This window comes from Malus sylvestris, chromosome 15 (assembly GCF_916048215.2).
Source record: "Malus sylvestris chromosome 15, drMalSylv7.2, whole genome shotgun sequence".
NCBI classification, from domain to species: Eukaryota; Viridiplantae; Streptophyta; class Magnoliopsida; order Rosales; family Rosaceae; genus Malus; species Malus sylvestris.
In genome coordinates, this window is record NC_062274.1 from 30,422,169 (window position 1) to 30,440,597 (window position 18,429).

The 18,429-nt window shown below is 39.2% G+C and overlaps 3 protein-coding genes across 4 annotated transcripts; 2 read left to right on the forward strand and 1 right to left on the reverse strand.

Annotated features, from left to right (window-relative positions):
• The first annotated feature begins 3,382 nt into the window (after positions 1-3,382).
• LOC126604462 (receptor-like cytosolic serine/threonine-protein kinase RBK1) lies at positions 3,383-7,323 on the forward strand. The gene is made up of 8 exons (XM_050271715.1): positions 3,383-3,710; positions 4,277-4,741; positions 5,429-5,692; positions 5,784-5,938; positions 6,026-6,105; positions 6,197-6,332; positions 6,501-6,650; positions 6,739-7,323. The coding sequence occupies exons 1-8, from the start codon at positions 3,698-3,700 to the stop codon at positions 6,901-6,903; spliced, it is 1,428 nt and encodes a 475-aa protein (XP_050127672.1). The 5' UTR covers positions 3,383-3,697; the 3' UTR covers positions 6,904-7,323.
• Positions 7,324-7,365: 42 nt separating this feature from the next.
• LOC126604463 (uncharacterized) lies at positions 7,366-8,345 on the forward strand. The gene has a single exon (XM_050271716.1). The coding sequence runs from the start codon at positions 7,540-7,542 to the stop codon at positions 8,179-8,181; it is 642 nt and encodes a 213-aa protein (XP_050127673.1). The 5' UTR covers positions 7,366-7,539; the 3' UTR covers positions 8,182-8,345.
• A 296-nt stretch (positions 8,346-8,641) lies between these two features.
• Positions 8,642-14,480, reverse strand: LOC126604460 (AP2-like ethylene-responsive transcription factor AIL6). 2 transcript variants are annotated; one of them, XM_050271714.1, is made up of 10 exons: positions 14,288-14,480; positions 13,902-14,113; positions 12,967-13,561; positions 12,553-12,635; positions 10,362-10,370; positions 10,186-10,274; positions 10,015-10,088; positions 9,859-9,909; positions 9,661-9,737; positions 8,642-9,371 (listed from the first exon to the last, which is right to left on the reverse strand). In XM_050271714.1, exons 2-10 carry the CDS (start codon positions 14,053-14,055, stop codon positions 8,917-8,919), a joined length of 1,587 nt encoding a protein of 528 aa, XP_050127671.1. In that variant the 5' UTR covers positions 14,056-14,113; positions 14,288-14,480; the 3' UTR covers positions 8,642-8,916. The 2 variants fall into 2 exon arrangements, with proteins under 2 accessions (XP_050127671.1, XP_050127670.1); XM_050271713.1 differs by having other exon boundaries at positions 14,222-14,480.
• Positions 14,481-18,429: the final 3,949 nt, after the last annotated feature.

The window sequence follows — 18,429 nt, forward strand, 5'->3', positions numbered from 1 at the left end:
CTTTTACATTGTGATCTTTGGGGCCCTGCTCCTGTTATGTTAGCAAGTGGTTATAGGTACTATCTGTTACTTGTGGATGACTATAGTAAATACAGTTGGTTCTTTCCATTAAAGTCCAAGTCTGAAGTGTATTCTGTAATAGTTGAGTTTAAGAGTTATGTAGAAAATCTTCTTGGTAATAAAATCAAAGTTTTTCGTTCTGATTCAGAGGGTGAATTTACTAGTATTGCACTACAGAATTTTCTCAACACTCATGGTATTATTCATCAATTTAGTTGTCCACACACACCTGAACAGAATGGTTGTGCTGAACGGAAACATCGTCATCTTGTAGAGACTGCTCGTACCCTTTTGGTTGCTTCTAATGTACCTCATGTTTTCTGGGTAGAAGCCTTTTCCACTGCTATATACTTGATTAATCGACTTCCAATTTCTGGCATATTGCAATCTCCATGGGAGTTATTATTTCATATTTTACCTGATTACAGTCGACTCAAAGTATTTGGTTGCAGCTGTTTTCCATGGCTTAAGCCTTACACAACCTCCAAACTGGACAGTAAAAGTAAATACTGTGTGTTCTTGGGGTACAGTCTTCAACATAAGGGATACCAATGCTTAGATCCTTTAACGCAGCGGGTCTATATATCTCGCCATGTTGTTTTTAATGAATCAACATTTCCATTTCAGCACTCTCAACCATTGTCCAAGTGTGATTCTCGAATAAATGCAGCCTCTCCAATTGTTCCCTCCATGGATTTGCAGTTTACTATTCCTAAGAGTACATCCCTTCATCTTTCTGCACCTGTCTCATCAGTTCATCATGGTGTGTGTCCTCTGCTGACTTGCACACCCATAATGCTCCTACTCCGCATGCTATCAATCATTCTTCACATGTTGCTCCTGTTCATCCACCTACTGCCACTACTGACACACATGCTGCTACTACTGATCATTCACCTATTGCCACTATTGACTCACATGCCATTACTGTTGACTCACATGCCCCTACTGTTGACTCACATGCTGCTCCGATTCCTCATGTTTCTGCTACTGTGCACAATAGTCATCCTATGACTACACGGTCAAAAGTAGGAATTTTCAAACCCAAAGCATTCTCGGCAACCAACCATCCTCTTCCCTCTTCCATTGAGTTCGTCCCCAATACTTATTTGCAGGCTTCTAAGCATGCTCACTGGAGAACTGCCATGCAAGAAGAGTTTAATGCTTTGCAATCTACAGGCACTTGGGTTCTTGTCCCTTCTTCTCCTCTTCACAATGTTGTTGGTTGTAAATGGGTTTTCCGGATTAAGAAACATCCTGATGGTTCTATTGATCGATACAAGGCTCGGCTTGTTGCCAAAGGTTTTCACCAACAAGAGGGCATTGACTATAAGGAAACTTTCAGCCCTGTAGCCAAGCCTGTTTCTATTCGTATACTATTGTCTCTTGCTGCTCAGTTTAATTGGTTTTTAAACCAGTTAGATATTAGTAATGCTTTCTTGCATGGTGATTTACAAGAAGATGTTTTTATGCAATAGCCTCCTGGGTTCAGTGATCCCTCATTTCCCAATCATGTTTGCAAGCTTAAAAAATCCCTCTATGGTCTTAAACAAGCTCCCAGGGCTTGGTTTGACAAATTATTTCAAGTGTTGTGCTCCTTTGGTTTTGAGCAGTCCTCTTCAGATGCTTCTCTGTTTGTTTTACAAGCTCCAACCTTGGTTATAATTTTTGTATATGTTGACGATATCTTAGTCACTGGCCCCAATGCTAATCTTTGTCAACATTTTATCAACAAACTGAGCATTGTCTTTCCAGTTAAAGATATGGGCTCCTTACACTATTTTTTGGGTCTTGAAGTGCACAGATCTTCTGAGGGTATATTTTTACATCAAGGAAAATATTTACTTGATCTCCTTCAAAAGACCAACATGGATGGCGCCAAACCCTGTTCCACTCCCTTAGGGACGGCCAAACTTGATCATACAAGTTTACTTTTGTCTAATCCCACAGAGTATCGATCCTTAGTGGGTCCATTGCAATATCTCACCTGGACACGACCAGACATATCTTTTGCAGTGAATCAAGTATGTCAATTCATGCATGCTCCACGAGATTCTCATCTTCAAGCTGCTAAAAGAATTCTCAGGTTTTTGAAAGGTACTATTACCCATGGATAGGAAATCTTCATCTTACAGCATATTCAGATGTTGATTGGGTAGGGTGTACCTTTGACAAAAGGTCCACCAGTGGCTACTGCGTCTTTCTTGGTTCTAATTTGATCAGTTGGAGTGCCAAGAAACAGTCAACGGTTGCACGCTCATCTACTGAAGCTGAGTACCGGTCTTTAGTTCACACATCGGCAGAAATCACATGGATCTGTAAAGTTTTCAGAGATATCGGTTTTTCACTACCTCAGATTCCTCATCTTTGGTGTGATAATATCTCTACAATCTCTTTAGCTTCTAATCCTATTTTCCATGCCCGGACTAAACATATTGAAATTGACTATCATTACATCCGTGAACTTGTTCTTGCTCATCTTATCAAGCTTCAATATGTTTGTAGTCAAGATCAATTGGCCGACATTCATACCAAATCTCTGTCCCGGCAGCGATTTCTCTATCTTCAATCCAAGCTGTCTCTTGGTCCTTTTGATGCTTCCAAGTTCAGCTTGAGGGGGTGTAAAGAAGCCAAGATTGAGTCATCGAAGTGTTGATAAATACTAATTGTAGTTTGTTTGGTTTGTCAGTAAATTGTTAGTTTTGTTAAGGGCATAAATGTAATATGTCAGAATGCCCACAGCTATATATAACAAACTCTGTGTAATTATTCATTGGATTGAATAATAAGAAATCATTCCGTTTCTATAGACATTAATATTTGTTTTTACGAAATACCTTTCTTTGACCAGTGTGTGTCGTATACAATCTATCTGATAAGAGATACAAAGGTAGACAAGTATACACGCTGTTGTGTGTAAATTTCTGTCTGAGTTGACATATTCAAGACCGTATCTCTTATTCTTTGTCCAACAGAACAGACGATATGGATAAGAATTAACAAAAACAGGAAACTCAATTAACTTGCTCCTAAATAAGACAGATTACAAATTACAACCTTTGGCAGTTGCCCTTTGGTTCGTTAACTCCCCAGTCCCCCCCCCTCTCATCACGGCAAAATTTACGATCCCTGAAAGCAACGGCTGCGATTACATCACCACCCAATAAAATAAAATAAAACCATTTAAATAATCAACATGTTTTGGGTACAACATATCCAAAACCAAAACGCAGAAGAGGTGTATAAATATAGCAACATATTATATATTCGTGTGTGTGTGTGTGTGTGTGTGTGTGTGTGTGTGTATGTATATGTATGTATATATTCCAATGACATCCAAGTTGGTAATTGTGGTGGGAATTTGGGTTTCCTATATTGATCCTCCAAGAATAACCACCTCCTAAAGATATCCCATTTTTACTTTCTCTAAAAATTTGCCCTCTGCATTTTTTCTTCTTATTCTCCTGCCTTCTCTCTCTCTCTCTCTCTCTCTCCCTCCCTCCCTCCACAACTCAATGTAGTTGAGTCTTTTCCTCCTTTTGTATTCAGGAGGGCCTCTTCTTTCTTCTTCTGGTTTAGTGGGGTCCCATTCCGGAATTCCTACTGTGTAATTTGGGAAACCCTGCGAAGCCTAACCATGGCGGTGGAAGGTATGCTCTGCCCCTCCTCTGTTTTTACTTTTCCTTTTTTTGTGTGTTTGCGGCGGCCGGTCGGTTGTTGTGACCCTGCGTGGGCGGTTGCAGGGAAACTGATCGGCTGCGAAAAATGAATGGGAAGTTTTGGTGTATCAACCTGAAAAGGCAAAAGAAAAGTTTAGGAACAAAATTTTGTATATGCTTCTCCTCCTCCTCTTCCTTTTTTGGCTTGTGTTGCAGCCCTTCAAGGGTTTTTGTATTTTTCAATCTTTCATTGCTATATATTTATTAACTCGGGCGATGTTCTAATTAATCTAACTTAAATTACGAGATTTGTTGCTCAAAATTGGGTTGCAAAAGGACGAGCACGCTGTTCTACACAATTGCGCTAAATTGCGATATTCTAACCAATCTAATCATTCGTTGTCATTTTGGTTCCTGAAAAACCGAAAATAAAACATAGAATCTTAAGATGGTCAGAAATTTGTCTTTGTTTTGCTTTTGCTCTGTTTTTTTTTTGTTTTTTGTTTTGTTTTGTTTTGTTCATTGCATAACGATTTTGTGGCGCATTGCAATGGCAGAGACCGTAGGAGAAACTAAAGGAAACCCAGAAATGGAATCAGAATCACAAGGCGGTCTGAGGAAGATGGAGTCGTGCGAGGAAGACACGTCACCGAGGGGCGTGTTGGAAATCCCTGTCACCGACTCGGACTACAGCGGCAGCAGCTGCGCCTCGTCATCTTGTTCCGAAAAGACGATGGGCCAGCACCGGACGCTAATGCGCAGCAACGGGTTGCAGAGGAGAGGCAAGGGAATGTTCGATGCCTTGAAGAAGAAGTCGGCGAGGCGGTTTTCGACCATTCCAATATTGGCTGCCAGCTACGAACTGTCCAGGAGAAACTTGAGGAGGAGACTGGCTCGGATTTGGAGCACCGAGGAGGAGGAGGAGGAGGAGGAAGGAGCTGATGAGATGTCGGTTACGAAGCCGTCATGGAGGAACTTTGATTACGCTGAGCTTGCTGCTGCTACTGGCAATTTCAAACCTGGTGAGCCATTGTTTTCCATTATGTTATTCATACAAGTCCGTCTCGGTTTTTAGTCCAACTTTTCGACTAAATTTTGTTTGGAAATCAATTGTGGGACCTGGCTGCTTTACCACTACTCTAGTATCATAGATTCAGCTAACTAGGATTAGGTTTATGCTTTCAACGACCTCTTCTTTATAATATAAAATCAAAAATATTATTAAAAACATTCTTTTTATTATTGAGTAAGGGCGATGGGGAAAGTGATAATCCCCATGCGGAAAGTGTTAGAACATACTAAAATGAAAGGTTAAACTTTGCGCTTGCGTTACTTTTTTTTCAAATAAAAAAGTATCATTTATTTTATAAATTTAATAGATACAGAATTCTTATGTATATTAGAAACGGAAGAAACATTTGGCTTCGTATTACTGCTAATTAATTATGTAGGTTGTCATTGCAATTGACTTTACCTTTGGCACGATTCTGATTTTTACTGCTACTAACTATATTGTTGGACCCATTTTTGTCAAAATATTTCCAATTTATGTTTCTGTTTTGACAGCAAAAACGATTTCTTTAGTCTTTGGGGAGTGATTTTGGCACTTTTGGTTCAGCTTCTGGCATTCCAAATCGATTTTCTATAGTTTATCTACGCCGCGCGAATAATTGAAGTGGTTAATTTTTTCACTTATTGATCCATGGCAGATAACCTGATTGGCAAAGGTGGGCAAGCAGAAGTTTACAAGGGGTTCTTATACAATGGAACAGTTGTAGCAGTAAAGAGGCTAATGAAGAAAGATAACGAAAAAGAAAACGAGGATCGAGTTGGCGATTTCTTGGCAGAGCTTGGGATTATTGCACACATAAGGCACCCGAATGCTGCTCGCCTACTTGGCTTTGGCATCGACGGTGGTTTGCACCTTGTCCTGCAATTTTCCCCACATGGCAGCTTAGCTTCTCTACTCTTTGGTACCGCATTTGTGTTCTTGTTTTCTTAATCCGTTTGTTTCTCCAGTATCGTGTTTTAGTTTCGCTGATGAGAAGATATTCTGCGTATCAGGTACGTCAGAATGTATGGATTGGAAGATCAGGTTTAAGATAGCAATTGGGATAGCACAAGGTCTGCGATATCTCCATCACGAATGCCACAGGCGCATCATTCACCGGGACATCAAAGCCTCTAATATATTACTAACCGAAGATTATGAAGCTCAGGTATTTTTTGTCTTCTTCAGGTCTGGTTAACTTCTCATCTATGGATTTTCTAAACGTAATCGGAGTTCTATTTAACTGTAATTGCAGATATCTGATTTTGGACTAGCAAAGTGGCTCCCAGAAAAATGGACTCACCATGTTGTATTCCCTATTGAAGGCACATTCGGGTTAGTTCGCAGTTTCAATTGTTCGTTTGTTATGATTGCTAACTTTCATCTGTCATACGTTTTCAGGCTTACGAACCTTCAAGTGTTTCAGGTACTTGTCTCCAGAGTACTTCATGCATGGAATTGTCGACGAGAAGACTGATGTGTTTGCATATGGGGTTTTATTACTGGAGCTCCTGTCAGGTCGGCGTGCAGTTGATTCAACTCAGCAAAGCCTTGTGATATGGGTAAGCAAATGTTATGTAAAACTTACTGTGTTTACGCCCCTTTTGCCTTTACGGAATTCAGAAGTGGAAAAGCGGTTAGAATTAGGATAGATCGTGAGTCCAATCCCATCTCCATGTATCATAAAATTGCAAGTTCGATAGTCAATTTTTCTCTCGTGTTATACGTAGGCAAAGCCGCTTCTAGATGCGAGTAATATGAAGAAGCTAGCAGATCCTCGGCTGGAGGATGCATATGATCCGATTGAGATGAAAAGAGCCATGGTAACGGCTTCAATGTGCATCAGTCACCAATCCACAAAGCGTCCATACATGAATCGGGTATGATATCAGTTTCTTGTTTCCAGTTAATTTGTTTGCTCAACCGTTGTGCAAGTTTGATGAATGTTGATAATTTGTGAGCGTGCAGGTAGTGCAGATCCTGAAGGGCGAGGATGGCGTTGCAGATCAGTTGAGAAAGAAGTCTACAGCAGTGAGATCACTGGTCCTAGAGGCATGTGACTTGGAAGATTACACTTGTTCGAACTACCTCACCGATCTCAACCGCTACCAGCAATTGGTGTTGGATCAGTAGACTGCCGTTGCTCTTTCTCCTGCAGCCTCTCGTTGTTGTTGCATTGCAGCTATCAGTGTGAAAGTTTTGGGATTGTAGTCCCCTTTTGCTGTATCTTTCCTCAGGCACTCGAACTGAAGCAACTGTTGATTGATAGCTACATATTTGTAGAGAATACTAGGAAAAGTGGCATTTTGTTATTGTTGTGGCATGATATGTTATGTTGTGAAACGATCAATTAGAAAATTGTACATTCAGACGTTGAACGCAGCCAATGCTTTACTAGTTGAACGATCGAGATTGATAACCTGGCAACATAACATACCGTAATATCTAGCAAAAGGAAGTTACTTTTAACAAAGTGTAGCCCATGATGGGTGTGTTTATGTTATCTCTTCATGTAAACAATTCTGAATCAAGTTGAATGTTTTCCTTGATCAATTTGTCATTCAATCTTTGCATTGGTTCATTAATGTAATAATTGAAAATTTTGGGACCCAAACGAAAATAAATATTTGCAGAAGCACCCTCCAAATCATTATACACAAACACCAACCAGTAAGTTTACCACCAAGGTTCAGTTCGCCTCTGTTCTCTGTACGAAACTCAAATCAACGACCCAGATCCAATTGGATTCAATCACCGCCGTTCGATCTAATGACACCGGAGGTAGTGCTGCAGGTCGGCCTTCTGATCCTAACCCTAGCGATGTTCTTCGCCATACACAATCTCTCCAGAAACGTCCTGACCAAGCTCCGAACCAACAACCGAGCCAACCTCCAATCGACCCGCCACTTCGTCCACGGGTCGCATCTCCTGACCCGAGCCCGATCCACTCCTCACAAGGCCCAATCTCAGGCCCACGCCAAAAACGCCCTGACCGAGGCCGAGAAGGCGCTGTCTCTGTCGCCCAGGGACCCGGGCCCACACATCCTCAAAGCCCTGTCGCTCGATCTCTTGGGGCACAAAACGTCGGCGCTGAAATCGCTCGACGCGGCTCTGTCGCCGCCTTGCGTGAAGTCGCTCTCGGAGAAGGAGCGCGGGGACGCTTTGGTGAAGAGGGCCGAGTTGAAGCTCGGGCTGAACCGGAGGCGCCGGGTGGACTCGGCGGTTGAAGACCTGGTGGATGCGGTCAAGCTGGGTCGGGCGGAGGGGGATGCGACGGCATTTTGTCTTTTGGGTCAGTGTTACGAGTGGAAGGGCATGAGGGATGAAGCCATAGACGCATTTGAGCGGGCCTTGACGGTGGATTCCGGGTCGGATTTGGCCAGTCAAGGCTTGGATCGCTTAGGATCCTAGCCCATGAAATTGGTATAATTTGATGGATTGTATGAACTTTTCGGGTTTAAAGGCCCATATTTTTGTAACAAAGTATATGTAAGATTTGTTTTTCCTTGAGCAGCAGTATGTAGTGATTTTCTTTCACATGGTAAAAATATACAGAATAAGCCTTGGTTGTAGCACACGTAGAGTAGATTAGGCAAGTTGGTTAGAGCATATCTCTTTTTGCACCCGAGTTCAAAATCTTTTGTTTTAGTTCAAAGTTGTTTAAATATCGTATTAGCAAATTCATATTAGGCAAGTTGGCTAGAGAGTTGCGCATTGTGTTGTCCTTAGTTTTTTGCCCTACCGATCAGTCCGACAACCAGTCCGGCATCGGCAGCTCGAACCTCTGCCCCGGGCCTTCTCTGATCTGAATTCATATATTATATGTGGAGATGAAAAACGAACAAAATCAAAGAGAATGCAAGCGTGGAAAGACATCCAAAGAGAAAATTCTTAAACAAAGTAATGGACAACAACATTCCACATTTCCCACCTTAGATACAAAACCCAGCTTCCTACTGTCTATCCAGAACTTTAGCCTCCAAACAAAAAACCTCCTATGCCTTTCCTAATCCTAAATCCTAAGGTTGAGAGGTGGATTGGAGTGAGGGTCAGATGTTGGTCAGCCGGATAATGTTAGCGGCTAACATGCTAATGCAACAAGTTCTGTTTAATCCTATCGCCGACGACTACTGTTTGGTACTCTTATCAATGGGATTGGTGATTAGGCCAAATGTAAAACTCAGCTGGCTGCTGCGGCATCATGCTCATCTGAGTTGCAATGTTAGGGTTTAGTCCAGCTGAATCCGACGCGCCATAGTAGTTGGGTTGAAATTGGTGGAAGAGGTGGTGATAGTAAGTGCTGGCAGCTGCAGCATCGTATGGGATCCCACATGGTATGGATTGAACTGGCTGCATGGAAGTGAAATTGATGTTGCTGCCAATGCTGCATTGAGGATGCTGCTGATCATGGTTCACAGATGGTCTCTGCTCTTCTGCTTCGAGTGAGAGCTTTAAGCGCTTTGCTGCCCCGCCAACAGGAAGAGAACTCTTGCCAATAGCTTCAACGTCGTATCGGTTCATCTCAAAATTTGTAACCGCATTAATACCCCTAAACTTTATGGCCGCTATATCATACGCCTCAGCGGCCTCCTCTTCAGTAGCTGTCCACAATAAAAGGCCAGGACATTATCAAAATGTGCAGGATAATTCTCTTCCAAAGACCAGGAAACATCCAATTTCAATGTGGTGCGGTATCAGACGAATCCAGATAAAAACTAACAAATCAATCAGGGTATCTAAAGAATTCATGCTTAGGGTTTAGAAACAAAATTAAGATCAACTCGGGAGACTTGAATTTGTCTCAAGTAATCAGTATGTCACTGTGAAGTAATTTTAAGCCAAAAAAGTACTATAGAGATCCAAACAAAACATGCTGGTTAAAGTCGTTACCGAATGTTCCAAGGTATAGGTCTTTGTTCCCGGCAACACGGCCTATTCTTGCTTGCCATCTGCCTTGTTGATGATGCCTGCAATATTGAATTAAACAATGCATAAATGAAATACAACTTGCTTATGTAACATATATAACAATTCAGGGTTTAAGAAACAAAATGTAACGAAGAATGATTTGAATATCGATGTACTGACCTTGTAACCCCTCTGTAAATAGAAGCACCTCTTGAAAAACCACTGCTTTTCCTGCAAGTGAAAAATTGGGGAGAAATGTTTAATTAACCGCACATAACATACGCGGGGGGGAGGGGGGGGGGGTGGAAATTCCGAAGGGGATCGGTCAGAGCAAACCTTCTGAGAGAGGCAATGAATTCTTGCTTGGTCATATGCTGCATATCTTCCAGTTCTTTGCTGTAAGTTGAAACCTGAGAATTTGAAAACCAAATTGTTAAGTACTTCGCCGCCCACCTTCTCAGTACTAAAGAACATTCGAAATATTAGAATTAATTCTTTGTGCATTACAGGGAAGTTGGTGGTCGCGGTAGGACCCCAGTATTTGAGAGCAGCCAAATCATAAGCCCTTGCTGCCTTATCTTCCTTGTCATATCCACCTGACAATTTCACAAAGTTTAATCAGCTTTTAAATATAAGTCACATAATTAGAAGCAAATTTATTTTTATAAATATAAATTTCTTACCCAAGTAAACTGTAGAACCGGATCAGTAGTTGAGTGACAGAAATATATCCATAATCCCACATTTTATGCAAAAAAGTCAAAAGAATTCAACATCAGCTTAAATAGCAGTCAAAATTTTCAGCTAAAATAGATAATCTTCATAGATTTGAACTTAATCAAGTTAGTTAAAACAATAATTTCTCTTTACTTTGCGCCTAAGTTTGAATTCTACTAATCATAATTTAAATGAATTCCGTATCAATTAGTGTGAAATTAGGGATAAAAGTCCCAATCACAACTACTCTTTTACTTTTTGGACTCAGCTTGTCTAAGTTACACTCCAATATTTATTTAACCTTTTACCTCACAGGCAATAGTACATGTAACTATACATGGATTTGGAACCCATCCCGATTCCTTTTATGAGAATCTTAAAGATCCTTATATCTTATTTATTTATCATAAATTGTATGATCAAAAATCATTTTAATTTTAATTTATTTAAAATTAAACACAAACAACATTTAATAAATATTGACTACAAAATGTATAATGAAGAGATAAATGTGAGGATCCCCCATCCTACAACACATATCAAGTTTACCAAGTATGGACCAGAATCTAGGTCTCGCACTTTATCAGGCTCCAGTCCAGGGAGGTCACTTTCAACAAGTTTCGGCGTTGATAAAGGAGTATAATATAATAACCAATTCAAGTGGGTGCTTCGGTCAAACCCAAAATTGTAGAGAGAGGGAGATGAAAGCAAAAGCAAAAGCAAAAGTTGAAGGTGGTCAGAAAAATATCAGAGTCGCTGAGCTCTGCAATTCTGTAAATTCACAGGTGGAGAAGAAGGAGATGGAAGAAACTGTGAGACAACAAAGCAAGGAAATTTAAAAACCCAGATGAACAAAATGGCGGCCGATCTGATCATGTCAAAAGATTGATTGAAAGAAAGAAATATAATCAGAGAAATGAAAAGAAAAGGAAATAGGATCCTATCGGCATTCTTTTTGTGAGGATTCGAAAACTTCATCGTGTCCGTTCATTTATCATCGTAAAGATTAAAAATTCTCAAAAAAAAGAAGGAAGAGACAAGAAAAGAAAAGAGGGGAAACTCAGAAAACACGAAACAGTAAACGAACGTACCAATTTGTGGTACATAGATAGCAGCGTCAATCAATCATGCGAGACTAGCGAGACTAGCGAGACTAATGAAAAAGAAAGTTTCTTTCCAATTAAATTTGATTCATTGGTTTTGCCTTTGTATACTGCATCTGCACAGTGGCGGAGCTAGAATTTTCGGTGAGGAGGGGCCTCTCATAAAGGTTTTTTTTAAAATTTTTTTTAAGCGGATGGTATTTACAAAGCTAATATGATATATATCAAAATCAAATGTTCAAAACAACATATGCACATATAATATTACATACTCACAAAAAATTATAATTATCCTTGACGACTATTCAACTCAATGAGATAAATAAAAACTTTACGAACCATAAATCTCATGTAATATGTAGAATAAAGCAGAAACAATAGAGAAACAAAGAAATTTAAAACTTATTTGTTTAATAGATTTCAAATTTAGGATTATAAAATGTATGAGATATCAAAAAGAAAAGGGGAATTTTTTAAATTTTCATAATTAAAATTGAATGTTTTCTATTTAAAGAAAACCGAAATATTGCTTTGATTTTAAATGCTATTAATTTGTGTTAAGGAGATAGATAAAATATTAAAGCTAATTGGGAGATGGGGTTATGCTTGAAACTTGGAAAGCAGGACTTGAAGCAATATAAGGATGCATAATTCCCTTATTTATATATATATATATATATATATATATATATATATATATATATATATATTTGTTTTAGAAAGCTAGGATAGGCCCAGGCAACCCCTGGTCCTTAACTCCCTCCGCCAGTGCATCTGCATGCAAGCTTCTTTTCAGAGCTACAGTTTTTACTCTATGCATTATGTGTACGAAAATGCTACGAAACACACTAACATTTTTGACCGTGTATCTTCATTATCGCATCAGACCAAAGATTTAACAACTACACATAGCGGTACACAAAAACACCAGGGCGTATTAAGATATACCGAAGCATACTAGAAAATCTCCATACCTATGAGTGTACACAATTACACATGTTCGTATACTGTATCTATTAACACAGAATGCAGAAAATGAGAGAGAGAAAGAGACCTTGACGCCCTTTCCTGGCCTGACCCTCTCTTCTACAGCTGTTATCCCATAGATGCGCTTCATATCTACCCGTCCACCGGTGTCTGCGCCAAAAATACACAGAGATAGATTCAGAGTCGCAGACGGTCTTTCTACTTTTTTATCCATTTTTATTTACTTTCTCATTAGCTTAAATTAATCAGTCAAATCCTCAAACCCCACAATTTGCACAGAAAGTCGATTTAAAAGCCCAAAACCCAACATTTATTAAAAGCCCAACTCCCTTAATTATTCCCTCCCAGACGCATGCATTGCATTCCCACCAAATTTAATCAGATACCCCTTTATTTAAATATGGAAAATGTCAACATTAATTCAATAATTAATTAATTAAATGAGAAAAATGGGATTATGGGATGGATTTCTTCTTCTCACCTGGTGACCCCTCTGTAAATCGAAGTCCTCTGACCAAAAGTATCAGCAATCTTCTTTGAGCCGTCGTTGTCGACGGCGACAATGGCCTTCTTCTGATCGGAAGAGCTTTGAGTGGTGGTGACTCCAAGCGACAAAGCATTCGTCCTGCAGCTGGAGTTGTAGACCCCCAACTCGTTCCCGTTCGACTCAATGGAATGACCCCCGAACTCGGCGCAAGCGAGCTGCTGCTGATGCTGAGTCGTCCGGGCCATGGACGCGGAGTCCTCCACCTCCGAGCCCGAGTTGGTCGAAAAGGCTTGGAACCCGGTAATCGCCTTGAGATCTTCCTGCTGTTGGTGGTCGCCGCCGAAGTAGGTGGAGCTCTGGTCGTACATGTGGGTCAGGGACGATGAGTCCTGGGTCTCTGTTTGGCTATTGGAATAGCGCACCATTGATGACGAATCGCCGAGAAAGTCCTCGAGCTTCGGGATGTGCTGGGTATGGCTCTGTGGGTCGACGAACGGTGACAGATTCGGCGAATCGGACTGGCCTTGTTGCTTGCTTTGATCCTCACCGTCTGTGAAAAACACTTGGGATTTTGGGTTCGTCTGCCACCCTTAAAAAAAGAAACAAAATAAAACAAAAACTCTGATTATTACGCACATGCAGTTTAGAGATATAGAGAGAGCATTTATATTTTCTTGCCAACCAAACAGAAATTTCTTGTACTTTTGCTCCGACTCACCTCCCTCATCAGCCAAACAGATGACAAGTTTTTCAGATTTTCACGTGACCCAAAAGTAAGATTTCAGTCGGCGATTAAAGACAAAAAAAATGTTCTTTAGTCATATTTTCTCAGTGAACACTTATCACAAACCGGTTGTAAACTATTTTCTCGGCAACCAAACAGAGCACAAAGAAAGCTCGATCGGACAAAAGAGAAAGAACCCACTTACCGTTGCTGGCATAGAAGTTGTCGAGGAAGTAGTGGGGGGAGGCGGCGGAGGACGCGTCATAAGGGACGAAGGGAGATTGATCGGACTCAGAGGACCTCAGCATTTCCATGGGAGACATGAGAGAGAAGGACAACCAATTGCTCGCTGGAGCCATGTATTTGTATCTGACTAATAGACGTTTCGGGTTTGCTTTTTGTCAGCTTGTAATAAATCTGAGGAACCAAAAAATGGAGGAATCGTCACAAAAAGAAACTAATTAATTAAATTTTCTCAGCAAACAAACAGCCACTTGAAAGAAAAAACCAATTTCAAATTTTTACATTTTTGTTTCTCACTCCCCCATAAAACTGAAACTGCCTCGAGCGTTACTGAAGAACGATACTCACGAGGTTAAGCTGGTAGATTAAGCTGGCTAATAAGTTTGATTAAGGACTCGTAAGCACAATGCATGCATAACCCATTTGGGTTTTAGCTCAAATGCTTCAAAGTTGAGCTGGGTTTTTAGAGAGAGAAGCTTAAAGTTGAAGAGACAGAGAAGGTGAAGGAGAAGAAGGAAGAGAGAGATGAGAAAGAAGTTGTGGTTTAATATAAGAAGAGGAGAAGAAAGTGAATAATAAAAAAATGGGGGTGAATAGGACTTTTGCGGGTGGGGGGAAGAAATTTTGCCCAAAACAAGTTGCGGAAGATCCGGATTGGGCGGCTCCAGCTCTGCTGTGCTTGAGTCCATCTTCAACCGAAGGTTGGCCAGATGGCTAGTTTTAGCTCTCTGGTCCTTCAAGATTCTTCAACATATTAATATTTTAATGAACAATACAAGGTCATATTTGTCTCCATCTCCAACCGACGGCCAAAGGGTCAGAGGCCTCGTTTTAGTCCTGTCACAAAAAACCGTCTCCAACCGAGGGTTAAACATAATTTATTATTTAAATTTAAAAACTACAACTTATATTTAAAAACTACAACTAAAATTTAAAAATGAAAAATTAAATTTAAAAACTACAATAACTTAAATTTAATATTCATAATCATTATTACCTTCATCATCCGCCATCGTAGGAGTATAGTCTGTCACAAACAACTGCAGTCAACTCATAATTTCTTTTTTTTTCCTATCAAAATAGGTCTTACTCATTGGAGTGTAATTCGAAGTGTTCCTTTCCATATTCTTATCATTCATCTCTTCTTGTATTTGCTTGACCTGTTCTTCATGCCTACACTTCCTTTCTTCCGCCTCAAGGGCATTTTGCTCCGCCAATAATCGCAATGAGGCCGCCACTTCATGTTGAGCGGCGTAATCAGCATTTGCCTTGCCCTTTTCCCTCAACCTTTGGGCCTTGTTTCGTCTCATAGCCCTAGGTAAAGAACTTTCGGATGGAGTCGGATTTTCTACCCTTGTTTGTTGAATGGTAGGAGATCCATCTTCATTCATATTTACAAATAGGGATGCAGCTCCCAAAGGATCCACACTATGTTGAGGTGGATCTTCAAATAACACCCACCCTTTACAAATTTCCCAACAACCGTGAAACTGAAAAGGTTTTGAGCTGCCCTCCATATACAATTCCTCCACTTGGCGTACCTAAAAAATATAATTACAAAAATTTTAGAAAATTAATTCATGAAATTAAATGTAATATAATGACATATAATTACAAAAATTAAATGTAATATAATTAAACATTTAAAATAAACTGTGAAAACACTAACTTCGTCATAGTAATTGGCGCCGCTTTCATGTCTACTTGCGGCTGCTAATAGTGTTTGATGCCATTTATTCAAACTTGGATGAAGATGTTTCTTCCATCTTGAAGAACAACTTTCGTGGTTTCGGGTATTCGGTGGAATGGTGTCTTCGTAGAACTCTAAGTATTTTTTGGACAAATGAGTCTAAACATCTTCACTTGTTTGAGAAATCCCCCTCACACCCCCTCACACTATCTTTTGAGACCCATCTATAAGCCTTGCAAAGAGCTTCATCTTCTTTTTGGGTCCAAGCCCTACTTTTCATTGCAGATGAGGCCATTTTTTTTGAAAAAAAATGAAGGAAATATTGAAGGAAATTATTGAAAAATTGAAACAAATATTATAGATGAAGGAAATATTGGAAAATATATTGAAGTAAATATTGAGAAATATATTGAAGGAAATATTGAAAAATATTGAAGAATGAAATATTACAAATGAAGTGAAGAATTGAAAGAACTTCACCATATTTATAGAAGAAAAGAAATGTTTAAATTAAAAAAAAAAAAAAAACCCAACGGCTAGCTGCAATGGCTAGCTGACTCAGTTAGCCGTTATATTAAAAAAAAATTCAAACTATTAGTGTCGGTTATAACCGACAATATTAAAAAATCCTTTGTTAATGTTGTTGGTATAACCGACAATAATAGGAAAACTATAAAAAAGAATAGTTAGCCTGGGGCTGGTTGGCTGGCCGAAGTAGCCAACCCTTTGGCCCTTTGAAATTTCGTGGGGCCCTCCCAGATTCCTAAGCCCTCTGGCCTAGCCCTTGGTTGGAGACGGTTTTAGGGCTATTTTCGGCCATCTGGCCCTCTGGACCCTTCGGTTAGAGATGGCCAAAGGCCATCTCTATGGCTGGTCAAATAGCTCGTTTTAGTCATTTAATCCTCCAAGATTCTTCAAGATATTAATATTTTAATAAACAGTACAGGGCCGTATTTGCCTCCGTCTTCAACTGAGGACCAGATTGCTCATTTTAGCTCTGTCACAAAAAACTGTCTCCAACCAAGGGCTAAACATAATTTATTATTTAAAAACTACAACTTAAATTCAAATCCAATGGCTAAGTGAAATAGAAGTTATAGGAAAAAAAATAGAATTTAAAATAAAATGAAACAAATTTTGTGAAATAGAAGTTAAAAAAATGGAATTTAAAAAACAATATGAAACAAATTTTGTAAAATAAAAGTTATAGGAAAAAATAGAAGTTATATGAAAAAATTTGTAAATAAAAAATAATAATAAAACTGTAAAAAAAAAAAAAATCAAATGCAACGACTAGTCAGCTAGCCGTTGCATTTGAATTTTTTCTTAAGAATTCCTGTCGGTTATAACCGATAGGAAATCTGACACATTTAAAAAAATTATGGCCAGCCCTCTAGCCCTTTGGCCCTTTCTGATTCCGTGGGGCCCTCTCAGATTTCACAGCCCTCTGGCCTAGCCCTCGGTTGGAGACGGTTTTTTACCTATTTTCAACCTTCTGGCCCTCTGGACCCTTATGTTGGAGATGGCCTAAAATGTATCTCATTTGAGTCTCCTTAATATGTTAACACATATTTTTTAACTTAATTTAAAACTTAATTCTGTTAACTTTATTAGCACTCTAAAAATCTCATTCTGCACTCCTTACAAGTGTAATTTTCTTTCTAATTATAAAAATTTAGAATGCCAAATGAGATTTTAAGAATATTAATAACAATTCCCAATAATAAAAAACTGTTGAGTTAACAAGGTGAGCAAACCCAAATAAGATTCTTCACCTTCTTTTATGTGGCTGTTGAGTGAACAAATTTCTCTGTTCAAGCTTTCTGGTAGAATGTGAGATTAATGAACAAGCTTTTGCATCCCAACTGGAAGGTGATCAAAGAACTCCATGCTATGAATCAAGTATGGATACACACACACACACACACACACACACACACACACACTTATTGAACCATTTATATTTTTCTTGCTGAAATATTCATATATAAATTTAACTCTTATATATTGTATTTTTCATTTTTCCTTAAGGATATGGACGGAGAAGATAATCCCAGTGAAGCCAATGGAACAAAAGCATATGAAAAGCCAATTCTGAATTATGAAATAGGTATTGACTTGAATTCTGTTATAGACTGTGAAAGCAATGAAACAGTACATTTGGAAAAAACTGATGTCCGGAAACAATTAGTTCCAGTATTAGGCATGGAGTTTGAGACAGAAGAAGATGCCTTTGAATTTTACAATGCATATGCTTATACCATTGGCTTTAGTGTTCGAAAAACTAAAGCTCATACAAATGAGGATGGCAAGTTAACGGATAGACTTTTTTGTTTGCTAATTAGAAGGGTATCGTAAAAAAAATAAGTGTGATCCCAACATCAGTTGTGGTCGATCGGCAAAGAACTATAAGGTTCTTAAATTTATTTTGAGCATACACATCCAACATCAAGTCCTAGTAAGACTCATTTTTTAGGTCGCATAGGAACGTGTCTTTTGCACAAAAATTTGAAGTTGATATGGCTGATATTTCAAGAATTGCTCCAAGAGAAAGTGTAGAATTTATGAGTAGACAAGCTGGTGGTCATCAAAATCATGGATTCATTTATGATGACTATAACAACTACTTGTGTTCTAAGCGAACAAGAGAGATCAAGTTAGGTGATACAGGCGGAGTGTTGGAATATTTACAAAAATGTAGTTGAATGATTCTAATTTCTTTTATGCTATACAACTGGATCAAGATGATTCGATTACTAATATCTTTTGGGCTGATTCAAGGATGATGGTGGATTATGAT